The sequence below is a fragment of the Lepidochelys kempii genome, chromosome 1, assembly GCF_965140285.1.
Source record: "Lepidochelys kempii isolate rLepKem1 chromosome 1, rLepKem1.hap1, whole genome shotgun sequence".
In the NCBI taxonomy this organism is placed as follows: Eukaryota; Metazoa; Chordata; order Testudines; family Cheloniidae; genus Lepidochelys; species Lepidochelys kempii.
In genome coordinates, this window is record NC_136380.1 from 97,512,510 (window position 1) to 97,529,183 (window position 16,674).

The following is a 16,674-nucleotide window of genomic DNA, read 5'->3' on the forward strand; positions in this document are numbered from 1 at the left end:
TAGAGTAATGGAGAAAGAAGGGAGAGGAGCTGACTTGGGAGAGAAATGAGTAGGGAATAAAACTGGGCTGGCTTTAAGTTTGTTGTAGGATTTCAAGGATCATTCAGTTTAGTTTCTCTTAAAAGGCCACCACAAGTGTCACACCTACCAAGATGAAGAATCCAGTGCTCAGTGAGAGCTTTAGCTTGGCCCCAATCAGTGCTTGGCTAATCCTTGGCACTGGAAGGAGGCAGAAGATTCAGTTTCTTCTTCACTGTACTACAATAGTCTCTACACGTTGGGAGGAGAGCGGGGAAAATGCCTTCAGAGCTCAGACTATGCCTCTTTGTGACTGCCTGCAGCAGGACAAGGAAGGGCTCTAACCAGCTTAGTTCTTTGGCCAGTGAGGATGAGGCCTGGGTTACACAGTTTTAGTACTGATATAACTATGATAGGGGTATGACTTTTTTTTAATACTGATAGTTACTAGTGTAAACAGTTATACTGGAATAAAGATGTCTTATACTAGTGTAGCTTATTCCCTTTTCTGTACAAGAGCAAGCTATACTGGTATAAGCACATTTATAACTATACCGGTATAGTTAAAGTGGTACAATTTGTGTGTGTAGGCAAGGCCGAAGTGCTAGAAGATTGTGGGAAACTGAGAACCTGTTCTTCCTCAGGGGTGCTAGACATAAGTTACTATCTAGCAATGAAGTGTGAGCTGATTGAGATAAGCAGGGGAGCAACAAAGGGGAACCTACTCCAGGAATCAGATGAACTCATTCTAGGTGGGGACCAAGAATGGCAGGTTAAAAAAATATGAGGTGAGGAGATACATCAAAATGCTGGGGACCCTGAAAAATCCCAGGATGGCAGAGGCATGCAGGGGAAGAGAGAGAAGTTAACTGTCTGCAATTCAGATTGCACTGGCAGTCACTGTAATCCTCAATCAATTAAACAATGCTGGCAGCCAAAAGAAAGTCAGAAACAAAATATCTGCCTAAAATTTTTGAAACTCCTTCCACCTACACAAATTTAAATCCAATCCCCTTTCCCAGAGACAAAAGTGAAACTGAGGTCCCAAGACAAGAGAAAGATTTTGTACTTGAGGACGGATGCGTGGTCCTTAGACTTTCTGCTAAAGCATTCAGTGACAGAGGAGCACAAGGAGAACAAAGTGGATGTAAAGTAAGGGCCAATTCTCAAAGCAGCCCCAGGGACAAAGAGGAAGAAGACTAAGCCATATGTGAAATCTTCAATTTATAAGATCTAACTTGAAGAAAGGGGAGACCCTCAGTTGTGAGGCACAACTAGGGTGATCAGATAGCAAGTGTGAAAAATTGGGACTTGTGTGTGTGTGTGTGTAAGTAACAGGGTCCTATGAGAGAGGGGTAATAGGATCCTATATAAGATAAACCCCATAGTATCAGGACAGTCCCAAGAATATGAAGGCATCTTGTCACCCGAGGCACAACTGCACCAAGGCAGCTCCAGATTGATCCTTGAAGGAATCTTGAATCCAAGCAGACACTGCCTTGGATGTGGCTGCCTGAATTGTAGTCAAGGAGCACTTGCATTGTGGCAAGTACTAGATCTAAGGTTTTATTTGAGAACCCCATATCACTTAACCTTATGATAAAAATAAGTTATTTATGAGTATTATAGTAGTATTAGTGAAGTTTGGACAACTGGAGAGAAGTTAGCCCTGGAATATACATGTTAAACTACCAATACATACATACTGGTTCTGATTTTTCTTTATCACAGGGAAAAAAGATTAAAAGCATTGTGACAGGGTGTATCAGGCGCTTTGAGGCCCCCTGCTGGAGGCCTTGCAGTCCTACCACACCCTGCCGCAAGAAAGGAGCAATGAAGGTGGGTCCTCCAGGCCCACCTACAAATGCTGCAAGGAAGCAGCTAATCAGAGCACAGCCGACAGTTTGCCTCCTGCACCCAAACTCCCTCCCAGAGCCTGACCAACGAGAGGAAAGAGTGCAGGATCACACCCAGCCAACAGGACGCACTTACAAGAGGTGAGTACACCCTGTCATAAGCATTATTGTGGGGAGTACATATCAGAACATCATAAAAACACCCACTATAACTTCCCTATAGGAACTACGAAAACATCCAACCTTCAATTAGTGGGCATTAAAGATAAAATACATGATCTTGAGGATGAGGGGACATTTCACACTGGTTTCTAGCAACCACCTCTGGCTGACAGGGAGAGTGTCCTTCCTCTCAGGGGTGATATTTGGACATAATGGTCATTGACAGTTGTGGTAGGGAAGTGAAAAAAGGTGGGACAAAGGACCTTCTCCACCACTTAATGAAAAATAATCATTTAAAATAACCTTACTGCTTTAATTCCCAAGGATTCCAACTTCTCCACCAGGGTCTGCTCCAAAACTGTTCGTAATTCTTTAGTTAATGAAGGATTAGTCTTCAAAGCATTTATTAAATGTTGCTTACTTCTGCCTATTTTGCGTTCATTTTTTTCTATTTCTGTAATATGATAGGAAAATTACATTCAAAAGGTATATTTTTAAAATGCAAAGTATCAAAACACAGGATGAGACAAAAAGACAAAACTGAACCATGCATTTTTTATAACAATATACATATGTGTATGATATTTTCTTTGTGTAGTGGTATTTTGTCTGCTCAATGCTGCCTTTTTCTTTTAACAAAATCTGGAACTAATTTACAGAAACATAGATCTACTTAGAATCCATTACTTATATAAACTTTAAGCAGTCACTCTCTCTTGATTGACAATGCTTTTTCATACTATATCTATGTTGTAAAGATAGAAGCATGAATATGGAACTATGGAGAGTAGTGTATGAACTTCTGGGAAAGGAAAATTATTTTGTGATAATTAAGTTCTCTGAAAGTAATATTTGAGGACAAAGCCAAACTCTGTGTCATGTCTACTAGCTTGTCATATTTCCAATCAGAAATTTTTCTCATCTCATTCGGAGCTCCCCAAACATTAAAACATTCTCCAATAAGGCATCAGGTAATAGCTCTCTCTTAACCTTTGGAAGTGAAAAGGTAAATTTAAATATGTTAGTAAGTACAAAAATATGGTCTGAATTATCAAATTAACAGAACACACATGATAAATATTGCATGTCTTAAAATCCCCCAGACCTGAATACAGGATTTTTTTTTTCCTTTGAGGGCTGATGGCATCACACACACTTAAAGTAGGAAAGGTAGTTATATTTTTCATTCTTGCACTAGATGTCATTGAGACTCTTGCAGGAGAAATACAAACATCCTCAAATCAGACCCTGGCAGATAAGTAAAAGATTAAGGGCTAGATTTTCCAAGGTCCTACATGGCCACACAAAGGAGTTAAAGGAAGCAAAGCTCCCCCACCTGCCAGAAATGTAAAACCTGCCTGGATTGTGGCTTTGGCACAACAGGAACATAACTGGAAACTTGTGACCTTCCCTGTGACCGAGTGGGAGGGGACCATGGCACCTACCTCCATCCTGCACTGGCCAACAATGCTGATAGGGCATTCGAGTGGAGCATATAACACCCCAAGAAGGGATATAATAGCATAGCTATGTACTACCCCATAGAAAGGACCACGCCTCAAGGAGCAATTCAGCCCTTTCTGATTTTTCATATGTTTTATTTTAAAATAGACTTGTCATTATTGTCATTTTTGAACCTTATTTATTAAAAACATTTGATTCAATTTAGCTTTCACATTTTCTCCACTGAAAATACTGATTTTTAAAAGAGCCATACAACTATCAGCAAACCTTTAAAATTACGATGTAACAATACAGTGATGCTTGGTGTCAGCGTTATAATTTGTGGGTCAGGCGTTTTCCCATAGATGACAGTACTGGTAAAATACAAAATACATAATTTGGTTTAAATGTGCAAAGGAATCAATTTGGACTATAAACTAAATGCAAGATTTTCAAAGGTGAGCAGTGACTTTGGCTGCCCAACATGAGACATCTTAAGGGGCCTGATTTTCAGTGGTGGTTGCTGAGCACTTTCTGCAACTCGGGTTCCTTTAAGGTGGCTCAGGCTTGGCAATCAAAAGTTGAGGCACTTAAAATCATTAGTTACTTCTGAAAATCTTGCCCTAAATGCATGTGAAACTGCAGCTAGTAGAAAAATTAATTTACAAAACGCTACTTTTGATAATTTAGAGAACAGTATTTTATACTCACCTTGCTTGTTATTCAATCTTATTTAATAATTTTATATTTGATCTTTTCCTCAATAATTTATTCTGAATCCCTTTGTTTCTGTATTAATATTGTTTCTTAAAAGTATTCATTAACTTGCTGTTACTGTGGCTTAGAGCTATTTGTTCCTTTCTGATGTCTGAATGGAAACTTTGTAAGCCATAAAAAACAAAAATCTTTTAGGTACACTGCATAATTAGGGAATGGAAAACCACAAAAAGTCTGCAAATTGTAAATTATTTCAAATCCTTGTTTAAACTTCTTGTTTGCTTCAATTTTCAGTTCTTCTGGTATTCTCTGTGGACTCATTGTCACAGGAACTTGCTGAAGCCAAGAACTCAGAACGATTCAAAAAGGGACTGGACGTTTATAGGGGAGTTAGAGTATCCACAATTGTTGTAAATAATTAAAAAAATTGGAAGGGATACTAACATCACGGTTCAACAATTAAACCAATCTCTAACTGAGATGAGGATTATATTTATTGTGGATGGCAGATTTCCCCAAATCTTCCCACTGTGGGGTTCTCACACTTTCCTCTGAAATATCTGGTGTTAACAATTGTCAGAGAGGATACTGGACTAGATGAACCTTGAGTCTGATACTGTCAGGCAATTTCTATGTTCCTCTCGAAAAGTAATCTTTATGCCCAGCAATTTTCATACTCTCCCACACAGATGTCTGTGACTGAAAACAAGAACATACTGACCTTTCTGTCTTTTCAGACTGTCCTCTTTCTTCGTTTTTAGTATTGCAAGATGTGCTTTTGGGCAGATCAAAGGAATCAAGAATAATTGGTCAAGATAGAAGATCTTTTATTGGACCAACTTCTATTCGTGACAGAGAAAAACTTTCAAGCTTTCACAGAAGTCCAGACCTGAAGAAGAGCTCTGTGTAAGCTCGAAAGCTTGTCTCTCTGACCAGCAGAAGTTAGTCCAATAAAAGATATTACTTCACCCACCTTGTCTCTCTAATATCCTGGGATTGACATGACTACAACAACACAGCATATAAGATAGAAGATAGCAGACAGGAGCAGCAGATGGACTCAGAGAAAGGAAGGAGAAAATGCAAGCGAGCTCTACTAAAAATGGGTGAGGGCAGCTGGTTTCCTTGGAAAATCTCTCACTGAAGCATTGTACAGAAGTATTAACATTTTTCACATCATATCTTTTCCCTCAGGATTTAAACTGATTGCTTGTGAGGGTCAAGAAGGATTTTTCCTTTAATGTACAGTTCTGCAAAACTGTCTGTGTATTAAATATGCAATATGACATGAGAGAGAAGGTGTTGCCTTCCTCTGAAATATCAGGTACTGGCCAGTGCCAGGGGCAGGATACCATACTAGGTGTTTGTTCTAGCATGGTAAATCCTAGGGCCCTGATTCTCCACTTATCCAAGCTGCACTCAGATGGAGTGGAGGAGCTGCCACAGACAGTGCGGTTTGGTACGATAATTCAGAGTTGCTTAGGCCTGGCTCAAGTTAGTGCTCCACAGGAGCAGCCCTCACTTCACTAATTGCAAAAAGTCTCTGGGGTCTTAGGACAGTAGAGGATGGGGCACCTCAGAGCTCAACTCCACCACCAATCTCCCATTTCCCATCCTGCTCACTCCTCACCCCCCCATTACCTTACGCAGAGGGTAGAAAAGTTATTAATATAGAAGGCAGCAGCACTGCCCTCACCAGATTTAAACCTCTGGAGAGTTCCCCTCCATGAACCATCACTGGCAACTTTAAGCTTATGCAAAGTGATCTTAGCAAACCAGAGAACATTGCCTTATGATCTATTATTAATTAATCTGATACTAGGTTATTTTGGTTAGTTAGTATTGATGTTTTACAAATATACAAAGAGCTTCATAAGAATGTATTCATTTGTGTAAAACTAAAATATCCAGATACCTAGAGAGATGTATGGAATATGCTTATTGCATAATTTTTTCGATCCCCATCAGACTATACTGAATCTGGATAGAGAAATTATATTTTACAAGCATCCACAACAAATGGGATAGTCATACATCTTGCTCAAATTACATAAAGCATGTTCGAAACTACGGATAAATATTGTAGGTATCAAACAATGTTATCCATTTTTATTTTCAAATAAAATGTTTACAAGTAATGCCTACTACATTTTTGACTGATCCCATCATTACCTTTTTCCTCTTCTGAAAGCTCCTCTATGGGCTCCAGCATATGCACCAAGAGTGCCTTTTCTAATAATGAGGAAAAATAGGAATAGCAGACAAACAGGATAGAAAATGGTCAAGATCGAGGTCCAAAAGGGGAAGTTATGCAAAAGAATACATGGAGATGTCATCTTTGCTTCCCCCCCCCCCACTGCTGATAACCTACCTCACAGATCCAAAAACTGATGGCCCTATTCAATGTGACTGTTCATAGTAGCAAACATTACATTTGGTAGGATAGGGACCTAATACAATAATTACTTAATTTCTGATTGAGCTGCTTCTTAATTTAGATGTTACAATTGCCAAGTATAAAATGCACTGCAACAATGTAACAAAGTTTATTTGCAGTCGATATGCTAGTAAGGGTTTACAAAAAGAAAATGTAAATAGCAAGATGCATTAGTCCAAACACAGAAGTCCTCAAAAACATAATGCAAAAAAAATGTATAAATGAGTATAGTTAATTAAATTGGAGAAATATTAATTTCCCAATGTGTACATCCAAACAGGGGAAGAAGTTTTATAGACAAATGCAAAAAGACAAGGGTTGAAATCATGGCCCCATTGGAATCAGTGACAAAATTCACATTGACCTCAGTGTAGCCAGGATCTCACCCAGGGTCCCTGCCTAAAGCAGTTTATAAAGTGTCCTCATTTCGTCTGATGAACATGGTGCTCCCACAACAAACTGAAGTGATTCTTCCAAAGATGGACAGATTTCACTTGCATCCTCCTGCCTATGAAAAGTTTTACACAAATTAGGCCAGGTCACAGTATTTTTTTTAATATTATAGATTTAAAAATATTACATTATCTAATTTAATAAGAGAAGTAGGAGGGCATTATGTTTTTGAGGACTTCTGTGTTTGGACTAATGCATCTTGCTATTTACATTTTTACTGGTTAGAAATATATTCTGTAAAATATGAGTATTCACACTGCATTAACTAAGTTCTTACTTAAACACAAATGGGAACCTCTGTTCTCCCATTCTTAATAGTCAAAAGATAAAGTAATTAGGTTATTTATCTTAACAGGTTTTGCTGTATTTGCTTATATTTTGGTATCAGTGCATGGATTTTTTTAATAGGTATTAATTTAGGGGCAAATCTGCCCCTGCCTCCACAAAAGGTCCCCTAGCACCAGAACTGGTTGTTCCACTGCATAAGTAGGGGGAGTGGAGGAGGAGAACTTCACTTTAAGGCAAATATCCCTGTTCCCTCATGGTTCCTGCATATCAGGGAGCAGAAGGCAGATGGAGATATGCTAGGCCACAGGTGGGCAAGGGGAAGGGTGTGACTGGGGTCATAAAAGACACATCTATTACACAAACCCTCCAAACCTCTCTCTGTGGAGGGGTTGGGTGAGGTGCTGTACAGGCTTCTGAAGATGCTTCAATAAGGTAGCTACTCTTCCCCTGCTCCCTAACTCTAAGGATGTGTCCAGCCCCTGACCTTGGTACTCACACAGAGAACTAGATTTGAGATTTACCCCTTAATTTGGCTCCCATATAATCTGCAACAAATCACAATCACTGAGAAAGCTTCTTACCTACTGTACTGCCACAGGATGAGAACGTGATTCCACAGACAGTATACTTCACAAGACCACTTAAAAGCAAAACTCTGCTGAGAGATTGCTTGGCCAGAAGCCTACTTTGCTGGCTAGCACTTGTTGGAATCTGCTACTGAGCTAGTTACTGTGTAATTGGATTAAAATGTCCTCATAATGTCTATACTTTCCTAAATGCAATCTGCTTAAGTGTTTCATGTCATCATGACACAATGCCTTGTCAGGTAGTTAGACTGTAACAGGCAATCCCAATTCCCAGCATCCAGGGTTTAAAATAATCTGCCACTCTACTTTATGGCTACCTGTTTCTCCCTCTCAGTATACTAGAATAGCTTTGAAGTTAAAATCAACAATATATGCAATTGTAACAGTGGTGAAAGCCATAAACCTAACTGCGCTATCCATAGCATCTTTGGTCATTCATTGCTGACACCAGAGATCAAACCCTGCATGGTGGTAGAGAGGGGAGTTGGGGTGGGGAGGGGAGGAAGAAACAAACAAAAAAAACAAAACAAAACAAAAAGTATTTCTCTTTGAGATAAGCTCTCCTTTGGACACTGGTGTGCACAAGTTTTAAGAAAAAAAAGCAAACTCTATTACATAAACATAGAATCCAATATAAGAAAACATGAGTTGATCTGTATTGGGGGTAGCCGTGTTAGTGTGTATCCACAAAAACAACAAGGAGTCCGGAGGCACCTTAAAGACTAACAGATTTATCTGAGTTGATCTGCAACTCAGCCTTCTAACAAATGGGTGTGAGATCAGCCTGCTCACAAATGTTTCCTCTCTGATTACCAAAGAGAAACAAAGTTATCTGGGTCCCTTTTGAGTGCCTGATTGGGCCCCTCAGCTCCACATATTTACTCACCGAGACCCAGTACATCTGTGTGAAATCTAAAGAAAGGGCTAACTGTATGTTTGCTGGGAATAAGGTAGTGTCTCTAAACCAAGTCTCAGACACTGGCACAAACTTTTTCCCTCAAAAATTATAAATATTTGTTGGAGAAGCACTTGAATTAATTCAGCGTCCCCATCTTCACCCCATCACAATAAATATGCCCCTTAATTAAATGTAGTTTTGATTGTTATAAGTTTAGTTAAAAAACTAAAAAAAAACCTTTCCTGCACCAAAATAAAAAAGTCTAACTCCACCATATCACCTAGGCAAAAAGGAGGAGGATTTTGCAATATTCCCTGGAATCATGGGTAAATCAAGTTACAGAGTCAAAGACCCTCCCCACCACTGAAAACATCCTGTCGTTAAAACCCTACCCCTGATTTTAAATCTGTAGCCTATCAGGAAGTGCATTCCAAGATAATTTCAGTGCGCAAGATGGAACATAGAGAGGCAGTCTCAGAGAACAAGAACTTACACCATGCTGAGCTTTGCAGATCACCTTGAATTGCACCAGAAAACAAAACTGGAAGTCAGTTCAGTTGACATAATACGCGCCCGGAGAGAAGCATCTCTTCATTCAGCCATATTCTGCACTAGCTGAGGTTTCTGATTGGTCTCACAATTGAGTTATATTTCAGTAATCCAAATGTGTGGGTGTTGATCACAAATGTATGGATAACTGTAGTGAGGTTTGCATCTAAAAATAAGATTATAATTTCTCCCAAGTAAAGAACATAAAAGGACACTTGGCTGTTTCTTCTTGGAAATCCAGAGACCAGCTGGGATCCAACAGGGCTTCTACACTGCAAACTGTGTTAACATAACTTCCTCCACTGAGGGAGAAGAAAATCAAAGCTGAAAAATATAAGCAGCATAAAAAAAAAGTTTCCAATATGATTCTTTGAAAGATCTACACTTCACAGATTAGAATGAGCTTTCTGATTCAGCATCCAGAAGTGCAGGTAAATCCCACAATGGACTTTTTCTAAATAACACCTCAAGACTGACCAAAATAAAATCAAATCAAGCTTTAGGGATACAATTAGCTTAGAAAGAGGTGAACTGAACCTCCGGAAAATTCTGCCAGTTGAACAAAAAAGAAAAAATAAAGCCCATTATTCTACTAAAGAAAAACTTAGAACAAAAATTCAGATGGAAATTCTGAGTAGTCTGCTGAATAGCCAGTTATTGAAAACTGATCATTTCCAGAAGAAAATCAAACGTGGGAAAGAAAAGTTAGCAGTCACAATTCAAATGCTAACTTTTGAAAATGTCTTTCTCTCCAGCTGAATGCAGAACTAAAGACTCCTGCCTTTAGCACATATTGGCTTTGAAAATTTTTTGAAACTTCATACAGATTATCAGGGACTATTAGAAAAAAACCTGAAAGGTCTATTTTTAGACTCAAAGGATTCCTCATATGAAGGACATTGCAGTTTTGCACAAACTAACTGTAGCTCATAACAACTTGCACAAACTAACTGTAAACTAACTATAATTGTTACTAATTGCAATTTGTACAAACTAACCTCCATAATAAATGAGCAGTGTGATCAGTAGTAGATGGTGTTCTGTGATTATATCAAAATGCAAGAGTATACCTGCTCTTGATGACTTCTAGAACCATGTAACTGTATTCTTTTGTGTCCTCCCAACTGTTCTCCTTTGCAACTTTTTTTTTTTAATTTTATTTTATTTTATTTTTTGTGGGAGTTACCAGATATAAAGGATGCCTAAGTTTCTTCACTGGACAGTTACCACTAAAAGAAAAAAAAATAGACTCATGTTTCAGAGGGATAAATACCAGGGAGAGAGAGGGGTTATTTAAGTTAAGCACCAATGCAGACACGAACAAATGGATATAAACTGGCCATCAACAAGTTTAGGCTTGAAATTAGGCGAAGGTTTCTAACCATCAGAGGAGTGAAGTTCTGGAACAGCCTTGCAAGGGGAGCAGTGCGGGGGGGGGGAAACCTGACTTGCTTCAAGACTCCTATGAATTCCAGCTGTTGCATGGGGTCAAAGTGGACTTATGGGTATTTAGTTGTAAACCTAGTTATAGGAATAGATCTATAGCAGGGGTAGGCAACCTATGGCACATGTGCCAAAGGTGGCAAGCAAGCTGATTTTCAGTGGCACTCACACTGCCCGGGTCCTGGCCACTGATCCGGTGGGGGGCTCTGCATTTAAATTTAATTTTAAATGAAGCTACTTAAACATTTTAAAAACCTTATTTACTTTATATAACTAAACTATTATAACTAAACTAAACTATTGTATGTATTATAGACTTATAGAAAGAGACCTTCTAAAAACGTTAAAATGTAGCACTGGCATGCGAAACCTTAAATTAGAGTGAATAAATGAAGACTCAGCACACCACTTCTGAACGGTTGCTGACCCCTGATCGATAGTCTTTCATGTGTCTCTAAAGGCATCGGTGAAGGTATGTGCTTTGAGCAAACAATCGTCTAGATACTGAAATTGGGGGGGAGGGATAGCTCAGTGGTTTGAGCATTGGCCTGCTAAACCCAGTGTTGTGAGTTCAATCCTTGAGGGGGCCATTTAGGGATGTGGGGCAAAAATTGGGAATTGGTCCTGCTTTGAGCAGGGGGTTGGACTAGATGTCCTCCTGAGGTCCCTTCCAACCCTGATATTCTATGATTCTATGAAATAACAAAATGCCTTGTTTGCGAAGGTGCCTCACTAGCACAAAAAGAACGTTCAAGAACACCCTCGGTACCAAAGATAGAACAAATGGGAACACTTTGTATTGGAAATTATCTTGACCCAGAGTGAACCTTAGGAAGCTCCTGAGGGATGGGTGGATTGTGATATGAAAGTAATTGTCTTGTAGATCAAGGGCCGAGAACCTGTCCCCGTGGTAAAGAGATGGGTTTACTGCTGCCATGGTAACCATCTTGAAACGTCGTATTTTTACAAATTTGTTGAGTGCCCTTAGATCCAGAATGGGTCTCCAATCACCTTTCTTTTTCTGTATCAGGAAGTATTTGGAATAGAAACACTTCCCTCTGTGCTGGGTGCAAACTGGTTCTACAGCACTTAGTTTTAGGAGGTAGTTTGTTTCCTCGCATAAAAGGTGCTCATGAGACAGGTCCCTGACGAAGGATGGGGGAAGGGGGGGTCAGGGGGGTATGAGGAGGGAGGTAAAGTAGATTGAATATCCCTGTGTAATGATCTCTAGTACCCACTTGTCTGAGGTTATACACTCCCAGTTTTGATAAAAAGGAGTATGGCGGTCGCCAAATTGGTGGAGATGTTTGTGTTGTTGTAGCAAATGAGACTGAGGTAACTCAGGGCCTTGACCAGCACATCAAAATTGTTGTTTGGATGTAGAAGTTTGTGATGTCGATTACTGTGGGCCAGTCAGTCTCCATTTTTGTAATCTCTGCTTCTTCCTTTGAGGATCATAATGTCTTTGGAGAGGAGGAAAGTAAGTAGGCTGGGATCTCTGTGCTGTCTGGTACTTACTAGGTCGTCTTCTTTGGGCAGGAGTGTAAATACCCAGAGAATGTAATGTGGCCCTAGAATCTTTTAATGTGTGGAGGGATTCATTCGTTCTTTGTGCAAACAATTTAGATCCCTCAAAAGGGAAAGCCAGAGAAATGAAGCCAAGATGCTCTCCTTGTGACAACTGCCAGGGAGATGGAATCAGCAGCAATATGTGCAGTATCCAGAGATGCCTGTAATGCTGTCCTTGCAAGGAGCTGACCCTCAGCAACGATTGCCTGGAATTGCTTTTTCTGATGCCACAGGAGGTGTTCAATAAAGGCATTTAATTTAGAATAATTCGTAGGGTCACATTTTGCCCTGAGGGCTTGATAGTTAACGATCCTAAATTGTAGGGCTGCTGAAGAATAGGATTTATTTCCAAATAAATCCAGTCACTTCCAGTCCTTATCGTACAGGTGTCATTTTAACATGGTGTTGTCTGCCATGTTCATTAACAGTGTCAACAACCAATAAATTTGGGGAAGGGTGAGAAAATAGTAAGTCCCCGTCTTTAGAGGGCACATAATATTTTTGTCCACCTTTTTGCACATCGGGGGTATTGTGGTTGGTGTCTGCCATATAGTTTTCACTGGATCAAGCAGCACTTCGTCGATGGGGAGTGCAATCTTTGTTGATGATGACATCTACAGGATGTCTAGCAATTTATGCTGTGACTCTGACTTCTTCAAGAGGGATTTGCAGGGAATCCACTACCTTCTTAAAGAGGTCTTGAAATTGTTTGAAGTTGTCTGCTGTAGCTGGTGCGGGAGGCATGCCTGTGTAATCAGGAGATGATGAAGAAATGTTGGTCACTGGAGTATCTCCTCCTGTTCCTCAAAGGACTTCTCTTGAGGATCAGGAGACCTGGCTATTGAAGTTGAAGGACATCGCCTTCCTTTATCCTTATGGGTGATGCTGGAGGTCCTCGAAAATTATTGTCTATATGCCACCCCAGGGTCCCAGTATGGCCACTGAGGTGATGGAAAGGGCATCGAAGGGTATCCATATCAATTGGGTGGGTCTCTTCTACTCTGGTGGTAGATTGAAGGTACCTAAGCTCCCTGGTGTTGTAATGGAGAACTTGGGACAGAGACCGAGTATAGGTCATCCCCATCATCTTCCCTGTAGTTGCCTGATGGGGTGGCACAGTCATGGATGGTGGAGTAGAATGTCTCAGTACTGAATGTAAGTCCAGGGATGTAGACATATTCATACCGTGCTTATGTTGGTGCCTAGTAAGTTTATGGACTGTGCCGGGGACCTCTTTCTCTTGGCTGATTCCCTACTTGGGGAACTTGTGGCCTGCTTTTACAAGATTTCCTAAAATGAATCCAAGGATTTCCTCTTTGAAGTCATTGGATAGTATTCAGACTGATCCCATCAACATCATTGGATCGGTCTCAATGGGGACTGCTGTCCATGGGAAGTCCCAGGCCTAGGGTTGGAGGCTAGTGGGAGTGAGTTTTCCATCATAAGCAGTCTTAATTTTAGCACATGGCTCTTTCTGGTTCTGGATTTTAATTTGAGACAAAACATGCACTTCTGAGACACGTGTGCCTCTCCGAGGCGGTGAATGCAGCGGGAACGGCCATCAGTGACAGGAATGGCTTCCCGACAGGAAAGGCAGCGTTTAAGCCCAGGAGAGCCAGGCTTTTCTTTTTTTAGGGTTCACTTCCCAAATGGAAAGAACTAGGGGGAAGCTAATTTACACTCAGGAGATAAAAAAAAAATAGTTTGCCTGTTGAATAGTTACAAAATGAAAAGAGAAGAAGGTATTATTAACATTAACTAATAAAAGTTTTATTACTACTATGGAAAATGAGTAAGAAGAATCTCTGTCAATGGCTTCTGCTAAGGTTACGCCTCAGGCCAGGGCCGTGGAGAAGGAACTGAGGGCGGTTTGCCCTCACAGTGCTATATAGCAGCAAAACAGAGCACGAGACAGGGAGAAGGCATGTGTGGGCCAAATGGACACTGCTACCAAAAATTTCCAGTCTGAGGCACAGGGACATGAAGACATCTAGAGTGGAGCAACCATAGGAACACTACTTGAAGAAGTACCAAGGAAAGCATAGTTAAGATTGCAGGGGCATGGGCCCATGCAACCCTAATTCTGCCTCTTTCAGCAATGCCCCAATATGTCCCGTTAGCACACATACCTTTACTATGCCAGTCCTACAGCTGTGGACATGAACAAGCTCTTCACATCCTTTTACAGTCCATTCACTCTCACCTACAAGACTCCATCTAACACTATTAAATGATAAAAAATGGAAAAAAAGGTTGCCCACACTACCTTCCCTCTGTTTCCCCCAGAACAGGCAATAGCCAATGGGAATTATCTGAATACACTCCAGGTGCACTAAGGGTGTCAGGTGTACCTACACCAGTTGTTCTCAATCTATTATATATATACACACACACACACACATATACACATACTACCTGTATGTATACACACACTACCTGTATGGTCCTGAGGATGTCACATGGGCCATGGGTGCTGACTGGGCCACAGGTTAAGAACCACTGACCTACACTAAATGTTGGAGGCAGTAGCTGGTAAAGGTGTGTTTGTGTTATGAGGACATATGTGGATTATTTTGAGGTGTGTGACAGAGCTGTGATTATAAAATGAGAAGATCTGTTTAACATCCTTCCATATGAGCAAGCAAAAGAAAGAGCTGTATGTGTACCTTCAGGATGTTATGTAATTAGCAGGGCACAGAGGTTATACTAGAAAGGGTACTATCGGTAGGAAGCTGGGAAATGAGAGCAATCAAAGCATTTATTATCTTAATGCAATTTAGGTAAACAGCGTGTGATCAGTGTCTGGTGTAGCTGTACTGAATGGTGGAGAAAGTAGTGAGTTCTGCTTGGTAGAGGTGTGTTTGTGAGATCTGTAGATTACTCTGAGGTGTGTGACGAGTTGTGATTGTGATAGGAGGAGATCTGTTTTTCACCCTCTCGTGTGTAAGGAGAGGAAAGGGAACAGGTGCCTGAGTACCTTTAAGGTGCAGTATGCATCATTTCTATGATGAATTGTGTAAGTTATATCAGTAGCAGGCCTTGGTGCTTTTATGACAAAAGGATATAGTCAGCAGTGAGGTGGAATATAAGAAGATTCTAAAGCTTTAATGATGGTTAAATGAAACTGTAGGTTCAGATGGTATCCTGTATAAAATATACACCAGGAATAAGGCCCAGCCCATTTTTGCCCAAGTGAATTATTGCAATCTCTTGTAGATCATGACCAGTTAAGATATTGCAGAGTGGACAAAACATGATGCCAGTGCAGGCCACCTCTCTCCACCCAATCAGCCTGTGGACAGTAATCCCCATGTCATGATGCCTTGCTCTCCTGCAAATTTCTGTAACTTTGTGACCCAGGAATCACCCAGAAACCACACACTGAAAACCCTGGCAGCATATTTCCCTGAGCAGTCAAGGTACCTGCACTATCAGTTCCAAAACTGTGCGCTATGTATCTGCGAACACCACATTAATCTGTCCTGAGATCAGGATGTAGCCACTTGTGGCCTGCCCCACCAGGGGCTAGTAAAATATAGATTTTCTCAAACAACCAGTCCAAGGTTTACCTACCGTCCATCCTTATTTCCTGCCCCTTCTGCAGCCACAACCCCCTGTCTCCTATCCTGCCCCACCTCCCCACACAAAGTCTTCTGCCTTTGGTTCCTTCCCATCTGATATAACAAATATTTTGGGTAGACCAGCTGCTGACTATTTTGCAGAGCTCTCAGTAAACCTCCTCATACAATAAAAACATATTTTAACAGAAACTACTTGTAGCAAGAAACATTAATTATTAAATCTTTACTGCAGAGCTGTACAAAGGTTTGGACAAGAAACATCAATGAAGGGGTGTTCACTAGGGGAAACGGCATTAGCAACGCACTTGAATACCCAGAGAAGCATAAGGTGGCTGCTCAGAAGCCATCTCACTTTTTTTTTTCTTTGTTGAGGCATGCGCAGGGTAATCCTTCCAGACTACACATCTATACAAGTGAAGAAGTGAACACATTCTTAAATACAATTCACAATTTGGGTGCCCCAAAGGCTTAGTGGGTGCCAGGCACTACTTTCGGAAAAACTGACAGATTGAGACCATTTCGACCCATATCATAGCTATAGAGTGATCTCCAGCTCTGTGCAAAAAAACAAAAACAATTTTTTTTGAAAAATGTCTATTTTTTTGGAAGGAGGTGGGGGAGTCTTATATCTCCACAACTCCTAGTTCAAAGAACCCAAATTTGGGTGTCTAAT

General features: G+C 40.5%; 1 protein-coding gene across 2 annotated transcripts in view; it reads right to left on the reverse strand.

Annotated features, from left to right (window-relative positions):
* The window catches only part of DZIP1 (DAZ interacting zinc finger protein 1), an 86,206-nt gene that overhangs the window by 21,928 nt on the left and 47,604 nt on the right, over nucleotides 1-16,674 (reverse strand). For both annotated transcript variants that reach the window (XM_078853380.1, XM_073347964.2), the window contains exon 11: nucleotides 2,345-2,490. In XM_078853380.1, coding sequence (XP_078709506.1) covers nucleotides 2,345-2,490 — 146 coding nt within the window. The remainder of the gene's footprint in view (nucleotides 1-2,344; nucleotides 2,491-16,674) is intronic.